Source organism: Motacilla alba, chromosome 1A (genome assembly GCF_015832195.1).
Source record: "Motacilla alba alba isolate MOTALB_02 chromosome 1A, Motacilla_alba_V1.0_pri, whole genome shotgun sequence".
Lineage (NCBI taxonomy): Eukaryota > Metazoa > Chordata > Aves > Passeriformes > Motacillidae > Motacilla > Motacilla alba.
Genome location: NC_052031.1, coordinates 1929259 through 1948128, shown reverse-complemented (window position 1 = coordinate 1948128; position 18870 = coordinate 1929259). Strand labels below are relative to the sequence as shown.

General features: G+C 48.9%; 1 protein-coding gene across 1 annotated transcript in view; it reads left to right on the top strand.

Annotated features, from left to right (window-relative positions):
* The window catches only part of EXOC4 (exocyst complex component 4), a 317262-nt gene extending 300074 nt beyond the window's left edge, over positions 1–17188 (top strand). Inside the window, 2 exon segments of the mRNA XM_038153051.1 lie at positions 15914–16067; positions 16069–17188. Of these exon segments, the coding sequence (XP_038008979.1) occupies positions 15914–16067; positions 16069–16272 (358 nt within the window). The 3' untranslated portion in view covers positions 16273–17188.
* The last annotated feature ends 1682 nt before the right edge of the window (positions 17189–18870 follow it).

The window sequence follows — 18870 nt, the reverse complement described above, 5'->3', positions numbered from 1 at the left end:
GTTGGGATCCCCGGCGCTCAGGGCTCCTGTCCTGCCAGGCTGGGCAGTTTTTTTGTTCGATTTTCCCCAGATTTCTGCTGTTCCCTGGCAGCAGGAATCAGCAGTGACCTGCTGCCATCTACTGGGAGCTGCCGAGGGAAAGGCAAGCATTCAAACATCCCCGTGATCTGCAGGAAGACTTTTAATTGCCAAATCTTAATTCTGTGTGTGATTTTACTCTTGATAAATACCGTGGTTGTGCCTGGGTGCCCAGGTTGCCTGAGGGTGGAGCTGGTGGAGGGAATCTTCCCTCTCTGAGAGCCATCTCTGAGCTCCACCGGTGTGTGGAGAGCATCAGGTCCAGCAAATCCTGACCTGGATGCCTTTGTTCAGAGTCAGGAGCCTCTGCAGAGCTCTGAGATGCCTGTGGGCGAGGGAAGTATCTCAGATGTTCTCCTTGGGGCTGCCCTCGAGCCAGGACTAAATTTGGGGTGATGAAGACCATTCAGTTTGAGTAAACCCCACATCAGCTGAGTACACAGGGCACTCTGCTCCCCCTCTTCACAGCTGAGTTGTGAAAGGTAAAAAATCCCCAAATCTTCACAGCCTGGATCCCAGGAAGTCCCTTCCCTACAGGGGATGAGGGCCAGAAGAGGCTCTGGAGCAAAAGCTTGTGGAAGGTTGTGCTGTCTCCATCCCAGGGCTCCTGTGTCTGCAGTGTGTCCCCGTTTGGGCTTGCAGCTTTTAATTAACGAAGCTGCTTTAGTTTTCAATTAAGGACTCGCTCGCAACAAAATCTGTATTTTCTTTCCCTTTCCTTTCCGCCTTGTTTGCTCCCCCCTGTAGTTTCTGCTGAGCTTTGATCTCAGTGCAGGTTTAATTAGCTGTAATTAACCGAAAATCAGAGGATTAAAAACCACCCCTCAGCTTGATGGCCTCGTCCTCACCTTCCTGCTCCTGCTGCCCCAGGGGGATTTAGGGGATCAGAGGGTCCCTTCCCCAGAGGGGTGCATCCCAAAGATCCCCCTATTTCTGGGGTCATTAAAGCTCCCCAGAACAAATCCCCCATCCGTGGATTCCAGTCCCAGTTAATCTGCAGCTGCCAGGAGTTTTAGGAGGGCACCAATCTGTGCCTTCCCTGCATTCCCTAGAGCATTCCTTGGGGTGCCTCCCTGCTTTCAGTACCTTTGGAATCATGGAATTGTTTCGCTTGGAAAAGCCCTCCAAGATCATTGAGTCCAGGCCACCACTGCCCCATGTCCCCACGTGCCACATCCACGTGGATTTTAAATCCCTCCAGAATGGGGACTCCACCCCTGCCCTGGGCAGCCTTTTTGGGAAGGAATTGTCCCAAAATCCACCCCGAGGCCGTTCCCTGTCCCCGTTCCCTGGGCACAGCCCGACCCCCCCGGCTGTCCCCTCCTGGCAGGGACTTGTGCAGAGCCACAAGGTCCCCCCTGAGCCTCCTCTGCTCCAGGCTCAGCCCCTTCCCAGCTCCCTCAGCCTCTCCTGGTTTTCCAGACCCTTCCCAGCTCTTTTGGCCTTTTCAGCTGAGTGCCTGCTCCAGGTTTCCCAAACTTTCAGCTTTTCCTGTCCTCCAGGAGCTCCTGGAAGCTGGGGCGTGGCCAAATCCTGTTGTATTTTACTTACAAAGTCCTCTGCTGAAACTTCTCAGCCCAGGATGGAGATTTTGGAATATTTTGGAGATTTTGGAAGTAGTGACTCTGCTCTGAGGAAACCCTGCTCTTCTCCATGGATGTGCCCAATCCTTCTCCTCAGGGCTGCTCTCAAATAGTCCTCCCCAGCACAACTCTTGAGGCTTTACACCCCGTAGCATCCCCAGAGTAACTGGATTAGGGGCTAAACTCACACAGCACTCCTCTTCCCTGGCTGTGGGAGGTCACAGAGCGTCCACTCTCCATGGGGAGTGCCAGAAGGAATCATCTGAAAATATCAGCAGGCTCTGGGGGGGCACCAGCCCTGCCCAGCCCTTCCAGTGTTGACTCAGTGTTTTATTTTGATCAGGCTTTCCAGCCCTTCCCCGAGGCACTTTTAATCCTCGCTCTGTAACCTTTAAAGAGAGAGCTTTCCGTGGCCTCTGCAATGATTTTCATTGCCTGGACGGGGATGTCTGAGCTGCTCCGAGTAAAGAGATTAATTCAATTTCCCTAAACTGGAAATGGACTGAAAAACTGAGAGGCTTCATTGACTTTTCCTCGCTCGGCTCGTGGCGTGTGAGAGAAACAATCAATGGGGTGAACTTCTCAGCCAGCAGAAACCTGGTGTTCCCATCTCCAGGCTCGGGAAAATGGGAATAAACAGTTTTAAGAAGTCTGTTTTGGCCAAAGCACATTCCTCCTCTGCCTTAAAACCATCAGGATATATTCTCCTGGAAATGAGTTACAAACAAATCCCTCATTTATCCCCGAGGTGACAGTCTTTTGCTGATATGTGCTTTCTGGAGACTAATAAGTTCTGAATGTCGGTGGGGGGAGAGGAAAAAAAAAAAATCAAAGTAATTACTTTGTGTTCCCAAGCTCCTTATTTGTGTAGGTGCCTGTGTGTTTATCTCCCTCTGTCATGCTGCATTGCTAATGGTAATTAAAGGCAAGGGATTTTTCCTGCTGGAAGTTTTCTATTCTTATTTTCACATTTAGTGATTTTGGCCTCGGTGACGATGCTTTGCCACTGGCCAGTCACTTGTGGAAGTGCTTTAATAGAAGGTCTGAGTTCAGGAAACTCTGCTTGCCCGGCTGGAATTGGATCGTTTTGTTTATCCAGGCCTGTGGAAGGGGAGGCGGGCATTGTTTTCTTCAGCACATCCTGGAGGTGTCAGTCCTGGTGGCCACTGTCCTCTCTGTGGTGGCTCTGGGAAATCGTGGAGAACTCATCAATATTTGCTTTATTTGCACAGAATTTGGGTTGTGGGTGGTGGAGCAAACCCGCATGGTCCGTGGTTGGCAGTGGGGTGGGGTGGGCTCCCCACGGGCTCTGGATCCTTGGGAAACCCACCCAGGACACGCTGGTGGGAGCTCAGGGGGTGTGACAAGGGGTTCTGTCGGGTTCCCAGCCTTGCAGGGGACTCCAGTCTCTCCCTGCACTTCATTTTCCACAGGAAACATGGAAGGTGTTTTGTTGGGAAGAGGTTTTGGCTGGGAAGAGACCACAGGGCTTTCCCCACAGGCCCCCCCGGGCTGCAGAGTCTTAGACCAGGTCTAAAGTCTGGATCAGGAGGCCAAAACTGCAGCTCCAGACGGTGTCCAGGTTCTGATAAGTTTTTCATCCCACAGAAATATGAGGATGAGTGTGAAAGCTCACTTTTAGGTCCAGGCAAAGCCTCTGTGTGTGTGGTGGATCTGCCACTGGCTTTAGCAGGATTTTGTGTGCACAGAGAGCAGCTTTATTTGTGGGCTTGCTCTAAAACTTCCGTAGGAACATTCCAGCAAATCCTCTCCTCTCTGTCCCATCCAAGGACCTTTCCCTGATTCCCTGCACTTCCACAGCCCCAGGCTCTGGAAATCCCACCGAGCATCACACAAGGGCTTGGGCTGCAGACACGGAGGCAGCAGCTGCAGGGGTGGAAATGGGATCCAGTGGAACTGGAAATGGGATCCAGTGGAATCTGGGCGAGGAAGAAGAGGGAGTCACATTGGTTTTCCTTCATTAAAAGGTTTTCTTTTGCTTTAGAGTAGCCAAGAGTGGCACCTCCCAGCACAAGGAACTTCAGTGGAATGATTGTCTTTGTTTGGAATCAGGGAATCATTTGGGTTGGAAAAGCCCTCTGAGATCATCCAGCCCAACCCTTTACCTGTCACTGCCAAGGCCACCCCTGACCCTGTTCCCAGGTGCCACATCCACATGGCTTTGAAATCCCTCCAGGGATGGGGACTCCACCAAGCCTGGAAAACCCTTTTGGGGAAGAAAATTTCCCTGGTACCCAACTTAAACATCTCCCAGAACTTGAGGTTGTTCCCTCTTGTTTGGTCAGCTTGGGAGAAGAGCCCAACCCTCAGACTGAGCTTCAGCCAACCCCCAGAGCCATCCCATGGGAACAGATCCCCCTGTGAGTGTATGGGAATGTGACCTCCATGTCTGAGCTCCCCCAAATGACCTTGGATCTCCTGTTTGGGTTAGAAACTGCTTTTTTCTCCTGTGCTTAAAAGGTGGGTTCTTGGGAGAAGAATGTCTGGATGCTGTTCCAGGAGGTTCTGATGAAATTCCCGACAAGCAGCTTGAAGGGAAAGGACAGATTTTGTGTGACACATACAAAAAAAGAAACGACAAAAAAAAAAAAAATAAAAGGAAGAACCATCACCGTGTCAGGAGCAGCCATCCCAGGCGTTTGTCTGCAGCTGAAGGGAAGGTAAATATCAGATTGTCAGCTGGAGATGCGTCTCTATTGCCTGGCTCCCACCTGCAAATGGCAGCAATTAGGAAAATGTCCTGCCTTTTTCACAGGAGGCAGCATCTTCCCAGCAGCCAGAGAGGCTCGGGCAGGCCCGGAGGAGCAGATGGCTTTGCCCTGTCAGCCAGCTCTCATTAGGGCCTGCAGAGCCGCAGAGCCCTTATCAGCTCGGGAATTGCTGATCCCGGGGCTGGCTGCTGCTGCTGGAGTCACTGCAGTCACAGCTGCCACTGCTCCCTCCTCTCTCTTCATTAGAGGAAGGCAGGGGTGACGCTTTCCCACCGCTGCAGTCAGAAATGTGTCCCTTGGGAGGGCTGGGAAGGAGGGAGGGAAATGTCGGTGTTGGGACACAAAGGGACAGCGAGGACGTGGCCAGGTCTGGGCACAGGGCTGGTGAGGTGAGAGAAGGGGAAAGGGAGAAGGGAGAAAGGAGAAGGGAGAAGGGAAAAGGGAGAAGGGAGAAGGGAAAAGGGAGAAGGAAAAAGGGAAAGGGGAGAAGGGAAAAGGCAGAAGGAAGAAGGGAAAAGGGTGAAGGGAAAAGAGAAGGGAAGAGGGAAGGGAAGGGAAGGGAAGGGAAGGGAAGGGAAGGGAAGGGAAGGGAAGGGAAGGGAAGGGAAGGGAAGGGAAGGGAAGGGAAGGGCCAGTTCCTGGTGGGATAGAGGAGGGGAAAGGGAAACTGAGGAAAGGACAGGAGTAGCAGAACTGAGAGGACCAACAGGCTCAAGCCGTGACACAGCATTGGGGTAGAGCAGCGATGGCAGCAGGTGTAGCCCAGGAACAGCAGGGTTCCAGCTCTTTAAATTCTTCAGGGGAGGTCTGGACTGGATTTAGGAACTCTTTTTTTTTTCCCAGAAAGGGTTATAAAGCACTGGCAGAGCTGCCCAGGGCAGTGGTGGAGTCACCATCCCTGGAAGAGTGCAAAACCATGTGGATGTGGCACTTGGGGATAAGGGTTAGTGGTGACCATGGTGGTGAAGTGGTTGCAGTGGACGCTTGAATTTTGGCAGGTTGAAACACATTCCTCCAGTTCCTCTATAGTTAATTACTGTTTAATCAACAAGATCTTTTCATTCATTGAGTTTTGGTCAGGCTTGGAGGTTTTAGCCAACTCAGGGCTGCTGGCGAGTCCAGGTGCAAAGCCACACATTCAGCTGATGAACCTAAATAATCCTAAATGATCCTAAATAATCCTAAATGATCCTAAATAAGGATTTCCACCATCTGCATTCTGCAACCAGGAGTTTCATCCTTCACCTTCTGCTGAGGATCCATGCCTGGGGATGTGCTGGTCATTCCAGCACAGATGGTGGGATCTGTAACATTCCCAGCTATCACTTCTTATCCTCAGGGTTTATTCCCCAAAAGAAGTCCCAAGATGGTTTTTTCCACCTTTCAAATGCTGCTGCTGGGAACACCCCAGGACCTTCCTTTGTTACTGAAGGATTGATTGATGATTATGGGGGGAATTTGCTCTCATGCCAGGGAATGTTCTCAACAATCAGCCATCTCCTGGCTCTGGGATCACAGAATCATGGAATGGTTTGGGTTGGAAGGGACCCTAAACCACCTTTCCCTATCCCAGGGTGCTCCAAGTGTCTCATCACCCTCACAATAAACCCCTTCCTCCTAAAATCTCATCCAAATCTGACCTCTTTCAGTTTAAAACTTCCCTTTTGTCCTGTCACTGTCTGTGGCCTGTGTAAAAAGTTGTTTTCCATCTTTTTTTAATTAATTCTCTTTAAGGATTTAAGGCTGCATCCCAAAGAGTTTGGGATGTAACCAAGGTTTTATGGGCTCTGTGGAGTCAGTTGGGGACAAGATTCCCCTCAGCCTTTTCTGACCCATGGAGGAACAGCTCCACATCATCTTCTTCCCTCCCTTGCCCCCCTTTCCTCCCTCTTCAGCTGTGCAGTAACATCTTATTTGGGGGATTCAGCCTCCCCCGTGGTGTTCCCCAGGAGCTTTCCCGGGAAAGGCGTGTTCCATCCGAGCTGGATTTCGGTGCGATTGCCATAATTACCCTCTGACTTCCACCCTCGAGCGAGATGAGGCGGCCCAAAAGGAGAGCTGTGATTTTTGCAGTAAAAAAAAACCCACCAAAAAAAACCCCAAATAAACTGAGAAATTATTCTTGAAGTGCCAAAGGCGAGAGGCCCCGGGGCAGGAACGAGCGGGGAATGCAGATCAGGCAACGCCGTCTATCCAAGGTGGAGCCTCTGACATTAAAAATTCCGACTCAAATGCGGGAAACGTGGAGTGAAGGGGGTGAATTATTGATGGGGAGCAGGGATTACCATATCTGACAGATGGAGACTGTCTGAGAACATTTTGCAGAGTGGCATCTGCGCCGTGCCTGATTGGCGTCCCTGAACTTTCGCGCGTCAGATGTCGAATATCAACACACAAACTCTGATGTAGCAATTAAATCTGTCCTCTGATGAACCTGGGCCTCGTAGCCAGGAGAAATCCACACCTTCAGAGAAAGTCCAAATGCCTCGATTCTTATTTTTGAGGGAGATATTTGAATAATCACAACCGGAGCACTGCATTGAATGCGCGCACCTATGATGATGTCGACACTGAGATATATTCAGGAAATTGTGTGCGGCGTATCATGTCTTACTCCAATTTTACTGAAGGCTGTAAAGCTCCCCTTTTATCATTTGTGTTCCCGATTTGAGCTCAAATAATACAGAGAAGCTCTAAAATTCAGCTGCCACCTCACGTCACAGAGGCGCGTTAACACCTAAAGCTGAAATGGGTCTCTCAGGTAGATCTTCTTCCAGGGAAGTCGTAAATCAGACACGGATTCCACCTTGTCATGTGTGGAAAAACAAAGAGGGGAAGGAAAGAAGTGCAAAGAAGAGCAAGTTTGATGCTTTGGTGGGGAACAGCTTGGATTGGGAAGAAGCAAGATATAAAATATGGCTTTTTAAATAGGATTCAGTGCCTTCAGATCCCAGGTTGTTTTCCTAAGCCCAGCCCAACATGGGAAATGGGTGAATTTTTCTGCCATCTGTTATAAGTGCTGGGGGAAATTCAGTTTCCCTTCATGGAGAAAGTAAGATTTTGGGGATCATCAGGAAAATGTGCTTTTAGTCCCCAGAGGGGCTTTCAGGGGTGGAATCTGGGATTGGTTACTCCAGGAGCATCACTATTAGGAAAAATCTCTTCAGCCAAAGAAGGGCAGGGCTGGAATACCCATCCCTGGAGGGACTGAAAGCCATGTGGTTGTGACATTTGGGGACATGGTCAGTGGTGGCCTTGGCAGTCCTGGGAATGGTTGGACTGGATGATCTTAAAGGGCTTTTCCAACCCGAACGGTTCCCTGATTCCATGATTTTGTTGGGTGGCATCCACCCCGTTGGACACACAAGGAGATCCCCTCTGGCCCCGTAATCACAGAATGGATGAGGTTGGAGGGGACCATGCTGGGGTCCTTGGTCCTTCTCACCCTCAAAGTTGCCTTTGAGAGAACAGAGAAGTTCTGGATGCAGTGTCTCTCCAAAGTGCCCCAGGAAATTCTCAAAGGGGAATTCCAAGAGGTTGAAAAATTAATAAATTACTACAGAAAACTCCAGGTTCAGCTCTCGCAGCAGAGTCCTTTGGAGAGCCTGGAGGTTTTGTGCCGCTGAAGATGCCTCTCTGGGAGGAGATGAAAAGCAGTTCAGAGAATTGCCGGGCTTTTGATGGCTCTGAACTACTCCACCATCCAGAAGCAGTGCAGAGACTCTCTTCTCACTCTGGTGGGGACCAGTTTTGTTTCCATGGAGCTGCTGTTGCACTGCAGTGGAGTCTGTCCATAAAAAGTGATGAGCAAAGGGATGCAACTCCAAGATATTCCATGAGTGAAACCCGTTTTTTCCATGCAGTGGAGAGTGGAGATAGAAGCCCCATGTATTCTGGGTTTTACCTTCCACTGACATTGCCTTGATAATATTTTCATTTAAAACACTCAGATTCGTGCTGTCTGGCAAAAAAAATACTGTAGTGAAGCTCTGTTGGATGAAAAAGTTGGGATAATTGGAGGTAAACCCTCCAGGAATGGCCAGAAGAGGCCACAGCTGTACTGCACCCAGCAGTGTGGGAGCTGCTTTTAGTGGTGGTGGGTTTCAATCCCTCTAAACATGACTTTTGCCTGCAGAATGATAGAGAGGGAGAAGCAATTTCAACCAAAAATGCTGGACATGAGCAGCAGCTGCCCATAAAAACCTGTGGCCTCAAACCTGGAGGTTTCCAGGCATCGGGAGAAGTTGGGATGACATGTTCCTCAGGCAAGTGGCCAGCAGAGAAAGCAAGGAAGAGAGGGTTGAAGCTCTGAATCCCTCATCCAGCAGACCCACAGTTCCATGCTGATGGCCACCACTTGTAGCCATCTCAAATTTTGGCACTGAACCCATCCTGGTGACTTTCTGCCATAGTTGCTACACTGTGGCTTGGTGCACCTGGCCACGGCCCAGGGCTGGACCTGACCACAGCTACTACAGCCTCATGGACCTGACCACAGCTACTACAGCTTCATGGCCCTGACCACAGCTACTACGGCTTTATGGACCTGACCATAGCTACTACAGCTTCATGCACCTGACCCAGCCTAGTGCTGGAGCATGGGACACAACTACTGACCACAACTACTGCAGGAAAATTGACTTGATGAGCCTGACCACAACCTACTACAGTCAGACATTGACTTGGGAACACAACCTTGACCTACTACAGGCAGACATTGACTTGTTTGGCCCAACCATGACCTACTACAGGCAGAAATTGGCTTGTGGAACACAACCATGACCTACTACAGGCAGACATTGACTTGTTGGGCCCAACCATGACCTACTACAGGCAGAAATTGGCTTGTGGAACCCAACCATGACCTACTACAGGCAGACATCGACTTGGGAACACAACCATGACCTACTACAGGCAGACATTCACTTGGGAATACAACCATGACCTGCCACAGGCAGAAACTGGCTTGTGGAACCCAACCATGACCTACAGAAATTGGCTTGAGGGCCCTGCTTGTGCTTCTGCCCCAGTTCACTGTTCTGTCCCCATCGGGCAGATCCCATCGTGTCCTTCACCCGTCAGCAGCTCCCAGCCATTCTTGGTTTATCAGAGCTCAGCTGGCACCACTGAGCACCTCCCCAGCCGCGTCCAGTTCCACATCACTTGATCCTAAATAAAGCCGGGGGGTTGACACAGTGATTGTTGTTCCCAAAGGGAAGGGAAATTTGTGGGATTTTTTTGCTGACTGGAGCAATCTCTGCTGCACTTTTGTGGAAGTGCTGACTCCCTCTTCTTTCAGGCTACATTCATTTCCACGTTCCCTCCAATTTATGCATGAGGCAAGGGGAAAAATCCCTTAATATTCCTTATAAACTGGCAGATGGTATAGATAATTTATTTTTTTTTTTACTATATGCAGTAAAATGCAAATGTGTGTGGCTTATTTGCAAATGCTGGCATTAATGACTGATATTTAAACAGGTCAGATTAACACTTTTACTGATCTATTAAAAAGATTCTTTTCCAATCATTTGCACACTCAAAATCAATTTTAATACAACATGTAAATTGAATTTAATTTTTTTATACAAAATTGCATTTATCTTCCTGAGCCATTAAATTTACTATTTAATATGTACTTTCCAGCTCACTTGGCTAGAATTTCATTGCTCTTTATCTGTATAAATTTAATTAGCCTTGATATCATCAGTATATTATAGAACTAATTAAAGATTTAGATAAGTGCTGAGGGTGCTTGTTTAATACCCTATAAAGTTCCGTTTGGAGAGGGAGAATTTCCATCTTTCATTAGGATCAGCCGGTTTGGAGCTCCAAGGAGTGGCTCAGACATTGTTTTTTGAAGAATTATTTAATGGGCTCTAATGGATTTATCCTTCCTTTGAAAAGCTGTGTAATTGCTGTGTCTCGCTGCACGCTGGGAGGGGGCTCTGAGGTGTTCAGGGATGGGTTTAAGTGCTCTGTGCACGTGGGGATCCTCAGAGATCCCCATTCCCAGAATCCCAGGATTGTTGAGGTGGGAAAAGCCCTCCAAGGTCACGGAATCCAAGCTGTGCCCACCTTGTCACCAGCCCTGAGTGCCACATCCTTGGACACCTCCAGGGATTGGGACTCCAGACCTCCCTGGGCAGCCTTTTCCAATGTTTACCGACTCTTTCCATGAGGAAATTCCTTCTGATCTCCCACCTGAGCCTCCCCTGGAGCTCGTGTTCCCAGCAGGGCAGCGTTGTCCAAGTGATGAACCCCGGGGGGAAGGGAGAAGGAAACAAGAAGGAAATATTAAGGAGAAAATAATAGATAACTATCAGGATAAAAAGGAGGAGGGAGAACAGGAGAGAGCTTTGGGAAGCGTGGTGCTGTTCTGCACGTCCCTTACCCTTCCCTCTGCAATTAATTCTGCATTTAAGAGGTGATTTCTCATCTGTGTTTGACAAAAAGCTCGGCAGCGGTGACAAACCCAGTGACAGAGCTGCACGTGGCACCCAGAGGTGTTGGCTGGGGGGTTTTAATCCTAAATGGGTTCGTCTGTATAAAATGCAGCCCCCAGGTGAGCTGATTTATATGTAGGGCTTCATACGTTGTCTCTGTGGTTTAAACTTTAAAAGGGAAAGTAATTGGATTTTCTAACGAGGTTGTCTCTAATTAGAAGGCTGTGCTTGTGCCCTTTTGAATAAATACACTTATTTTTCTTGCCTGGCTCCGTACCTGATCACAGCTCTGTGTGGGTACTGAGCAAGGGGTGAGGGCTTCCCACCTCTGATACTTTTCCCTGCCTTGGATAAATGACTTAATTTTAATTATTCTTCCAGCTTTTTTTAAAAAACCCCAATATTATCCTTCCACCCCTTGATTATTTAATAAGGGCTGTGATTTGCAGAGCTGCCGCAGGAGCGTGGAGCACCACTGTACTCCAAATTCACTTTTATTTCTTCCTCTCCTGCTTTGTTCCCTCTCCCAAACCATTTCCCATCTTGGAATTTTGCACATTTTAGGTTTTTAAGTGGGGCTTTTTCACGTTCTTGTGCTTTTTTATGTTCTTGTGAGGCCACCTGTGCCTTCTGCCCCAGATTGTGCCACGTGTGGTGATGGGGAGCTGCTTGCAAGGGGCTGTGGATGAGGTGAGCACAGAGAACGTGGAGATCACAGTGACAGGAACATTTTTGGCCTCATTTTGGGGTTTTTCCTGTAGCCATGTAGGGGCTTCTTCCTCAGCCCAGGCAGGCAGGAGAAGCGTCCAGGTCTTGGTGTGGTGTCTGAGAGGAGCTGAGGTCGACCAGAACAGCAAAACCATCTCTGATGTGAACTCCCCTGAAGCCCTTTGGGTTCTTCTGGAGGCACAGAAGGAACATTCCCGGTGGTGTCCCCAGAACTGCTCCAGGTTGGTTGAAAATCAAGCAAGACATCTGAAGAAAAGTCAATCAGGATTTACATTCCCTCGTGGAATGGTGTCCTCGGGGTGGTGTCCCTTATTTTAGGGTTGTAGCTGCAGTTCAGGATGAGCAGTGGCTGGAAAGAGGAACTGGATCCATCCCTGGAAGTGTCCAAGGCCAGGCTGGATGGGGCTTGGAGCAACCTGGGATGGGGACGTTGTCCCAGCTGGAATTAGATGATCCTTAAGGGCCCTTCCAACCCAACCCATGCGTGATTCCATGAAAAGCCCTGATGGAGCTGTCCCCTCCCATCCCAATTTTCCATCTCCTCATCAGAAGCCCTGGAGCTGGAACCAGCAGCTCCCACATTTGCAGATCTTTGATTTCCAGTGCTGCTCACTGATGTGTGTGTGCAAACATCCCCAGCCTTCACCCGGTGCAGGGATTACAGGAATTGCTGCTTCGCCTGGATTTGCCTTTGGTGTTCTGAGCTCGCGAAATTACCCTGGCAAACTCCTGCCTGGAGCATCTCTGCTGCCCCATATCCAGTGCCCTATGACCATTCCCAACTCTGCCCCATTCCCACCTCTGATAACTCCAAAGGGAAAAATGCCCCATGGGATTTTCTTCTTTCAGCCAGGCCTGAAAATCCATTTCTTCTGCATTACCTGACTGAAGTCACCTAATTTCTTGCTGGTTTTCCCTTTTTTTTTTTTTGCACTCGCTTATCCCCTTCTATATTTAAATGTCGTGGTTCCACCATGATCTTCAGATATCAAAACTGAGTGATTTTATAACCACAGCTTTGTTCTTTTTTATCATCTTCAGCTTCTTGCTTGTCCCGCCCGGTGGTTTTTCATAAAATCACAGAATTTGGGTTGGAAAGGACCTTAAATATCATCCCAACCCCCTGCCATGGGCAGGGACATCTTCCCCTATCCCAGGGTGCTCCAGCCTGGCCTCGGACTCTTCCAGGAATCCAGGGGCAGCCACAGCTGCTGTGGGAATTCTGTTCCAGGGCCTCCCCACCCTCACCATAAAATCCTCCTTCTATCCTGTCTCCCTGTCCCCTCATTTGGTTTTTATCCAGATTTTCCATAAGTGCTTCCTACTTAACCTTTTTGACTTTGGCTGCCAAAGCCCCTCCCTAATCCCCCAAAAGAGAGGGAGATAAGGGACAGAATTTCTATTTCTCTCTTTTTTTTTGTTCCCTTTGGCCAGTTCAGAGCCCAGACTGGAATTCCTGCCCAGACAATCCCTGTCTGATGCTGAGCAGGCGCCCAGCTACATCAGGAAGGGATAATTAAAGTGGGATCCTTTATTCTGAAACATCACCTCCTCTGAAGAGGAGATCAAGTCGTTCTCAGGGAAATCAGGATTTCATTTGGAATTCACCTGGCCACCTTTTGAAAACTTTTTTTTTTTTTTTTTTTTTTTTTTTTTTGGGTTAGAGGTGAACATTAGCATTTAAATGGAGAATGGTATTAATAGCCCTCAGAGGAGCTGGGCTCATCCTGATTGCCTTTCCCGAGACTTTTTTTCCCCTAAATGAGAAAGCTTCTTAATTTTTATTCTCTTTCTCCAGGAACAGAGTTCAAGAGACCGTTTTTTAATACGGGTATCTCCAGATATATAAGCTCCAAATGCCTCCTTGCAGAACGGGTTCATGGTTGGCAATTTGCTGTAGCTTCTTTCCAAAGTGCTGCTCAAAAGCCAACAAAACAAACTGGTTTGGGGGTCAGGTGGATTCTGCACTTTTGGTTTGCCCACGGGATGTCTTTTTTTCCTGCGGCTGGGAACCATTTCCATCCCATTAAAGGGATATTTAACCTTCCCTGTCTGCTCTTAGCACAGAGCTGTTCCTCCTGTCGTGGTGGATCTTCAGGCGCAATTCCAGATGGACAAAGGGAGCAGGGAGAGTTCAGTTTTGTCCTTAAAAAGTGCCCAAAAATATTTAAGGCAGCTTTGGATCCAATCCCATTGCCAGTGGTCAGAGGAACAGGCCATGGGTGTCTCAGTTGGGATGTGAGCTCGTCACATGAAAAATTGATTTTATTTTAAAAAAAATTAACAAACCTTTGTCATCCGAACCATCAAAATTAGTTAATTATCCTGTTTGAGCAGGATATTAATGATTTGGGATCCCTCAGGCAGTCCTTCACTCCTCATTCCCCAAAATGTGCCATCAACACTGGGGCTGGATGCCAGTGGAGAAGTTTTTTTACCATGCTGAAGAGCTGAAGGCCTGGAGCAGATTAATTCTCTTGTAAAGAGCAGCTCTTATTCCACAGGAATCTGGGAGAAGAATTCTTGTGGAATAAGAGGAACCTTCCTAAGAAGAACAGGTTCCTAAGAACCTGTTCCATGGTTTTGTGTGTAAAATCTCTCCTGTTAGATCAGCCCAACTAATCCCATCGGTGCTTTTCAGCATGACACAAATAAAGAGAGTAAACATGGAAATAAAAGGATTTCTGTGCTGGGATGAGTCCCTGGGACACTTTGTTCCCATCAGCTGCACTCCCCACAATCCTAGAATGAGTTGGGTTGGAAGGGACCTCCAAAATCATCCCTGCCATGGGACACCTTCTATCATCCCAGGCTGCTCCAAGCCCCGTCCAGCCTGGCCTTGGGCATTCCAGGGATCCAGAGGCAGGGAAGTTTTGCTCCAAAGCAAAAAATCCATGGCCTTCCCAAGGTGACAGAGCACCTTAAAGGGAAAAAAAGGCAAAAAAGGGCTAAATCTGCCCAAACTGATGGCTGGACAAGCCCAGCAGCACAGCCCCCTCCTCTCCTCACAGCTCCTTCCTCACCTGTCCTAAATCCGGGCTGACTGAAGAATTCCTGCACCTCACAAACACAGGATTCATCTGTCGCTCTTCTCAGGATCAGATTATTTTTTAATTAAAAAATTTCCTCTAAAATAAAAGGGGAGCGAGCGAGGCAGCAGGGAAGGAGCACAAGGTGTGCATTTTTAATTGGGTGCAATTAAAAACCTGCCGCTCCGGCATGGCAGCGCCCGCGGCCAAGCCCCATTTGCATGAGTAATTATTCACTCCATTACAGAGTCTGCTCAACTTTGCCTTCCTTGTCTTTGAAAGTATTAATAAATATTGATCAGACACTCTCCTGTTTGCCTTCGCCCAAGCAGCTCTGATGGACTCAGCCTCTGATGTTATCAAATAATGAAATATGAAAGAGGGAGTGGGATGAGCCTCTTGTTCTGTGATTTTTTATTTAGGCTCTTCATTTTCCTTTCACAAGTGTGTTTGTCCCTGCCATTATAAACCCTCTTTTGATTATCAAGAGGTGGCTGAGTTGTAAAGGATGGAGGGAATAAATAAATGGAGGGCAGGTGAGGGGAATCTGCCCCGTGGAATGCTGGCCAACTGCTTTGTGGTTTTAAAGTTGAGGTTTAAAACCAAGGAAAATAACTAAAAGTCACCAAAAGCTCAGTCTGTCATCTGACAAACAGGTTAATAAATAATTATGTGGGATTAGCAAACCTAACCAAAGAGCAAATTTAGCCCCCCAAGATCTCTTTTGGCTTCAACATGGGCATGGTCAAGCACAGGGAAGCTGATTGACCCTTCCCAGATCATCAGCCTGGGCAGGAAAAGCTCCCAGGGCTCCGCCATGGGATATCTGGGGGGAGGAGAGAGGAGGTCAAAGCAGGGGTGGAACTGGATGGGCTTTAAGGTCTCTTTCAACCCAAACCATTCTGTGAGTCTCAATAAAGGGGATTTCTGTCACTTTGACTGTAAGACCTGCCCACGTTGGGCACAGGGTGCCCAGAGCAGCTGGGGCTGCCCCTGGATCATCCCTGGAAGTGTCCAAGGCCAGGCTGGACAGGGCTTGGAGCAGCCTGGGGTGGTGGAAGGTGCCCCTGGCCATGGCAGGGGGTGGAACAAGAGGAGCTTTGAGATCCGTTCCAACCCAAACCACTCTGGGATTTCAGGATGACGTTCAGCAGGAAGACGTCTGCGCTTTGTTCAGAGCTTTCTCTGCTCGTGGCTGAATAAAAAATAAATTTTATTCTTGATGCATAAAAGCAAGAGCTCATGGAATTCTGCCAAAGCAAAGGTCTGGACCATCAAGCACCACAGCTAAGCAGGGTGTTTTTTTGTCTTTGCAGGCAGTATTACGAGATGCTCTACAACACAGCCGACGAGCTGCTGAACCTGGTGGTGGACCAGGGCGTGAAGTACACGGAGCTGGAGTACATCTACGCCCTGAACCTGCTGCACCGCAGCCAGACGGGCGTGGGGGACCAGACCACGCAGAACATGAGGCTGCAGCGCCTCAAGGAGATCATCTGCGAGCAGGCTGCCATCAAACAGGCCACCAAGGACAAGAAGATCACCACCGTGTGACCCCCTCTGCCACCCACGTCGCCCGCGGCTGGCGGGTGGCGACTCCAAGTTTTGTTTTTTTTGTTGGTTTTGTTCTGTTTTAATCAAAGAAAAAGTGGGAATCTTCTGGGTGTTGTGGTGAGGAGGGAAATGCCATTCGAGATGTGGGGTTGGGGTGGTTTTGGTGGGTATCCGTGTAATGCTTCTTCAATGTTCTCCCAAAAGTGATTCCACAGCAGGAACCCCAGTGGGGTTTGGGGTGGGATACTCAGCTTTGCTCTGTTGCTGCTGCTTTGCCTTGAGATGTAAAGGGAGCTGTGGGGTGGGAAAAGGGAGAATTGGGTCTTGGAAGTTCAGACCACACTAAATAATCAGTACCCTGCCAGTCAATCCCAGACCTGTTGATCACAAGTGGGATCGTGATGGTTTGGAGATCTTTTTTGGAGCCTGCTCAGCTCTGCTAGTGCTTTCTCCAGGTTGTTCCCACATGAAGTTTCCTGCTGTTTCCACTGCTAAAAGATGGGATTGTTTATCCCTTCAGGTGGTGATCAGCCAGTTCTGCACGTGGGAGGTAACACGGGAGCATTTGTTTCCACTTCTCCTCTTTCATTATCCCGGAGCCATCTGGCGCTCCTGCAGCGCCGGGTGGATGCAGGAGAAAATTGCCAATATAAAATAACAAAAAAAGCTTCCTTCTCCTGTCCTGAATGTTATCTTTGAGTCCCTCCAGCTCCAGAGATATTTTGTGGCTGTACTTGATGCACTGGAAGGACAGGCAGAGTTGTGTAGCTCAGCACCAATGATCAGCAAAGGCAGGAGGGCACCAAATCCGGGGTCTGAGGCACACCCAGGGCACCAACTCTGCACTGCCTTGACCCTCTAAATTCACCTGGCAAAAGGTTTCTTATTCCTCCAAAATCAGAATCCACTGCACTTGTAATTGCCAAGAAAAGTGGGGACCCAGCTGGGTTTCCTGTGCTGAGAAAGGTTCTCTCTGAGCTGTAGGTGCTTTGTGTGTCAACCTTGAAATTGCAGAATTAAAGGATGTTTAAAATCCCTGGAGGTTTGTCTGGCTGTTTTTAATAACTGGCATTCCTGAGGTGTTTAAAAGATTCCTTTCCAGCCCCAAATTCAGTTTTCTCCAAGGCTCCATCAGTGTGGAAATGATTTTCTGAGTCACTCAGTCCAACCCTCAGCTACCACAGACCAACTCTCACCATCCACGTAACGCACAGAACCCATCCGTTTTTTGTTGTTAGGAATCTTCCGAGGTTTTTTTTCCCCTCATTTTACTCATAATCCAATTTTTTCTCATGCCAATATTGGCCATTAACTGCAGGAGTTCCTCCCTTCCCCTGATGGGTTTGCAGGAGTGGGGAGAATTCCATGCGGGATGGTGATGGGATGTTCCTGGGGTCACAGATCTGTGTTCACCTGCTCAGACCCTGCGACGTGGAGCTCCTGGAATGCTGGATATTCCCTACCCAGACTTTGGGAAAGGGAAAAGGAGCTGCCTGGGACAAGGAAATCCCATTTGAGACCCTGTGAGGTGTGGGACTGATGTGTGAGGAGCTCTGAATTCAGACGGGGCTGCTGTGGCCCGGTGTGCAACTGGTTCATTATTAATTTCTGAATAACCTGAGCCCCTGCTTTGCTGATCTCAGGCTTTGCAGTCCACATTTCCCACCCACCCAGCAGCTGTGCTGGTGGGGGCCAGGACAGATTGGATAAAATCAGGGAAATCTCATCTTTGGGAGTATTTTTGAGTCTAAAACAAATTATTTAAGATTTTTCCTTGAGCTGCTCCTCACGTTGTCCATCACAGCCCCACGAGGTGTGAACAGAGCAGCAGTGACACTCAGGGACTCACCTGCAGCAGGTGGAAAGAGAAGATTTTTCCATTGAGGTAATTAGAGTTTGCAATTAACTGGTGTCTCCTCAAGAGCTCAGACTCTCAGTCCTCTCCAAACCTTCACAAGGGAAGTGAATTTTCCAGAGATCACAGCAAGGAGAAAGGCAGGAGCAGCGTGTGGAATGTGGGAATCCAGACCCCAAGCACCTCATTCCAGCCCCCCACAGACATTCCCTGCTCCAGCTTCCTCTCTACACACAAGAACGTTGGACTCCGTGATCTTAGAGGCCTTTTCCAACCCTAATTCCAGGATTCTTCCTTGCAGCAGCATCCTAGAATCCTCATCAGAGGATCCTCGTGGAATATTTTTTTCCCGGGAAGGTGGTTTTGGAATGGAGCACATTTTCTTCCCACCGTGAGTGTAACACACCATGGATGCTGTGATTTTGAAGCACAGCAGTCGGGTTGTTTGTCACCGAGAGTGGTTCAGCCCAGAGAAAAAGAGGCTCAGGAGGCACCTCCTCACTCTCCACAACTCCCCTAGAAGAGGTTGTAGCCAGGTGGGATTTGGCTTCTTCTCCCCTGAGCAACAGGAAACGACCTCAAGTTTTACCAGGAAAGGTTTAGACTGGAAATGAGGGAAAAGATCCCCTTGCAAAGTCTCTGGGTGTTGGTGTTTGTTTCAAACCCTCTCTCACTAACGGGAGATACACCGTGGGTGTGGGGGAGAGATTTTGGGAACAATTTTTGTTTACAGAGCTGGGTGGTGGGTTGAGACAATCTGCTGTGGTTGGGAGGAAATAACTCCTCAGACAAGCCCCCCCGTGTCCACACAGCCCCCTCAGCATCCCTCTGCAGCCACCCTCGGGGGGCTCCCTCTGGAAGAAC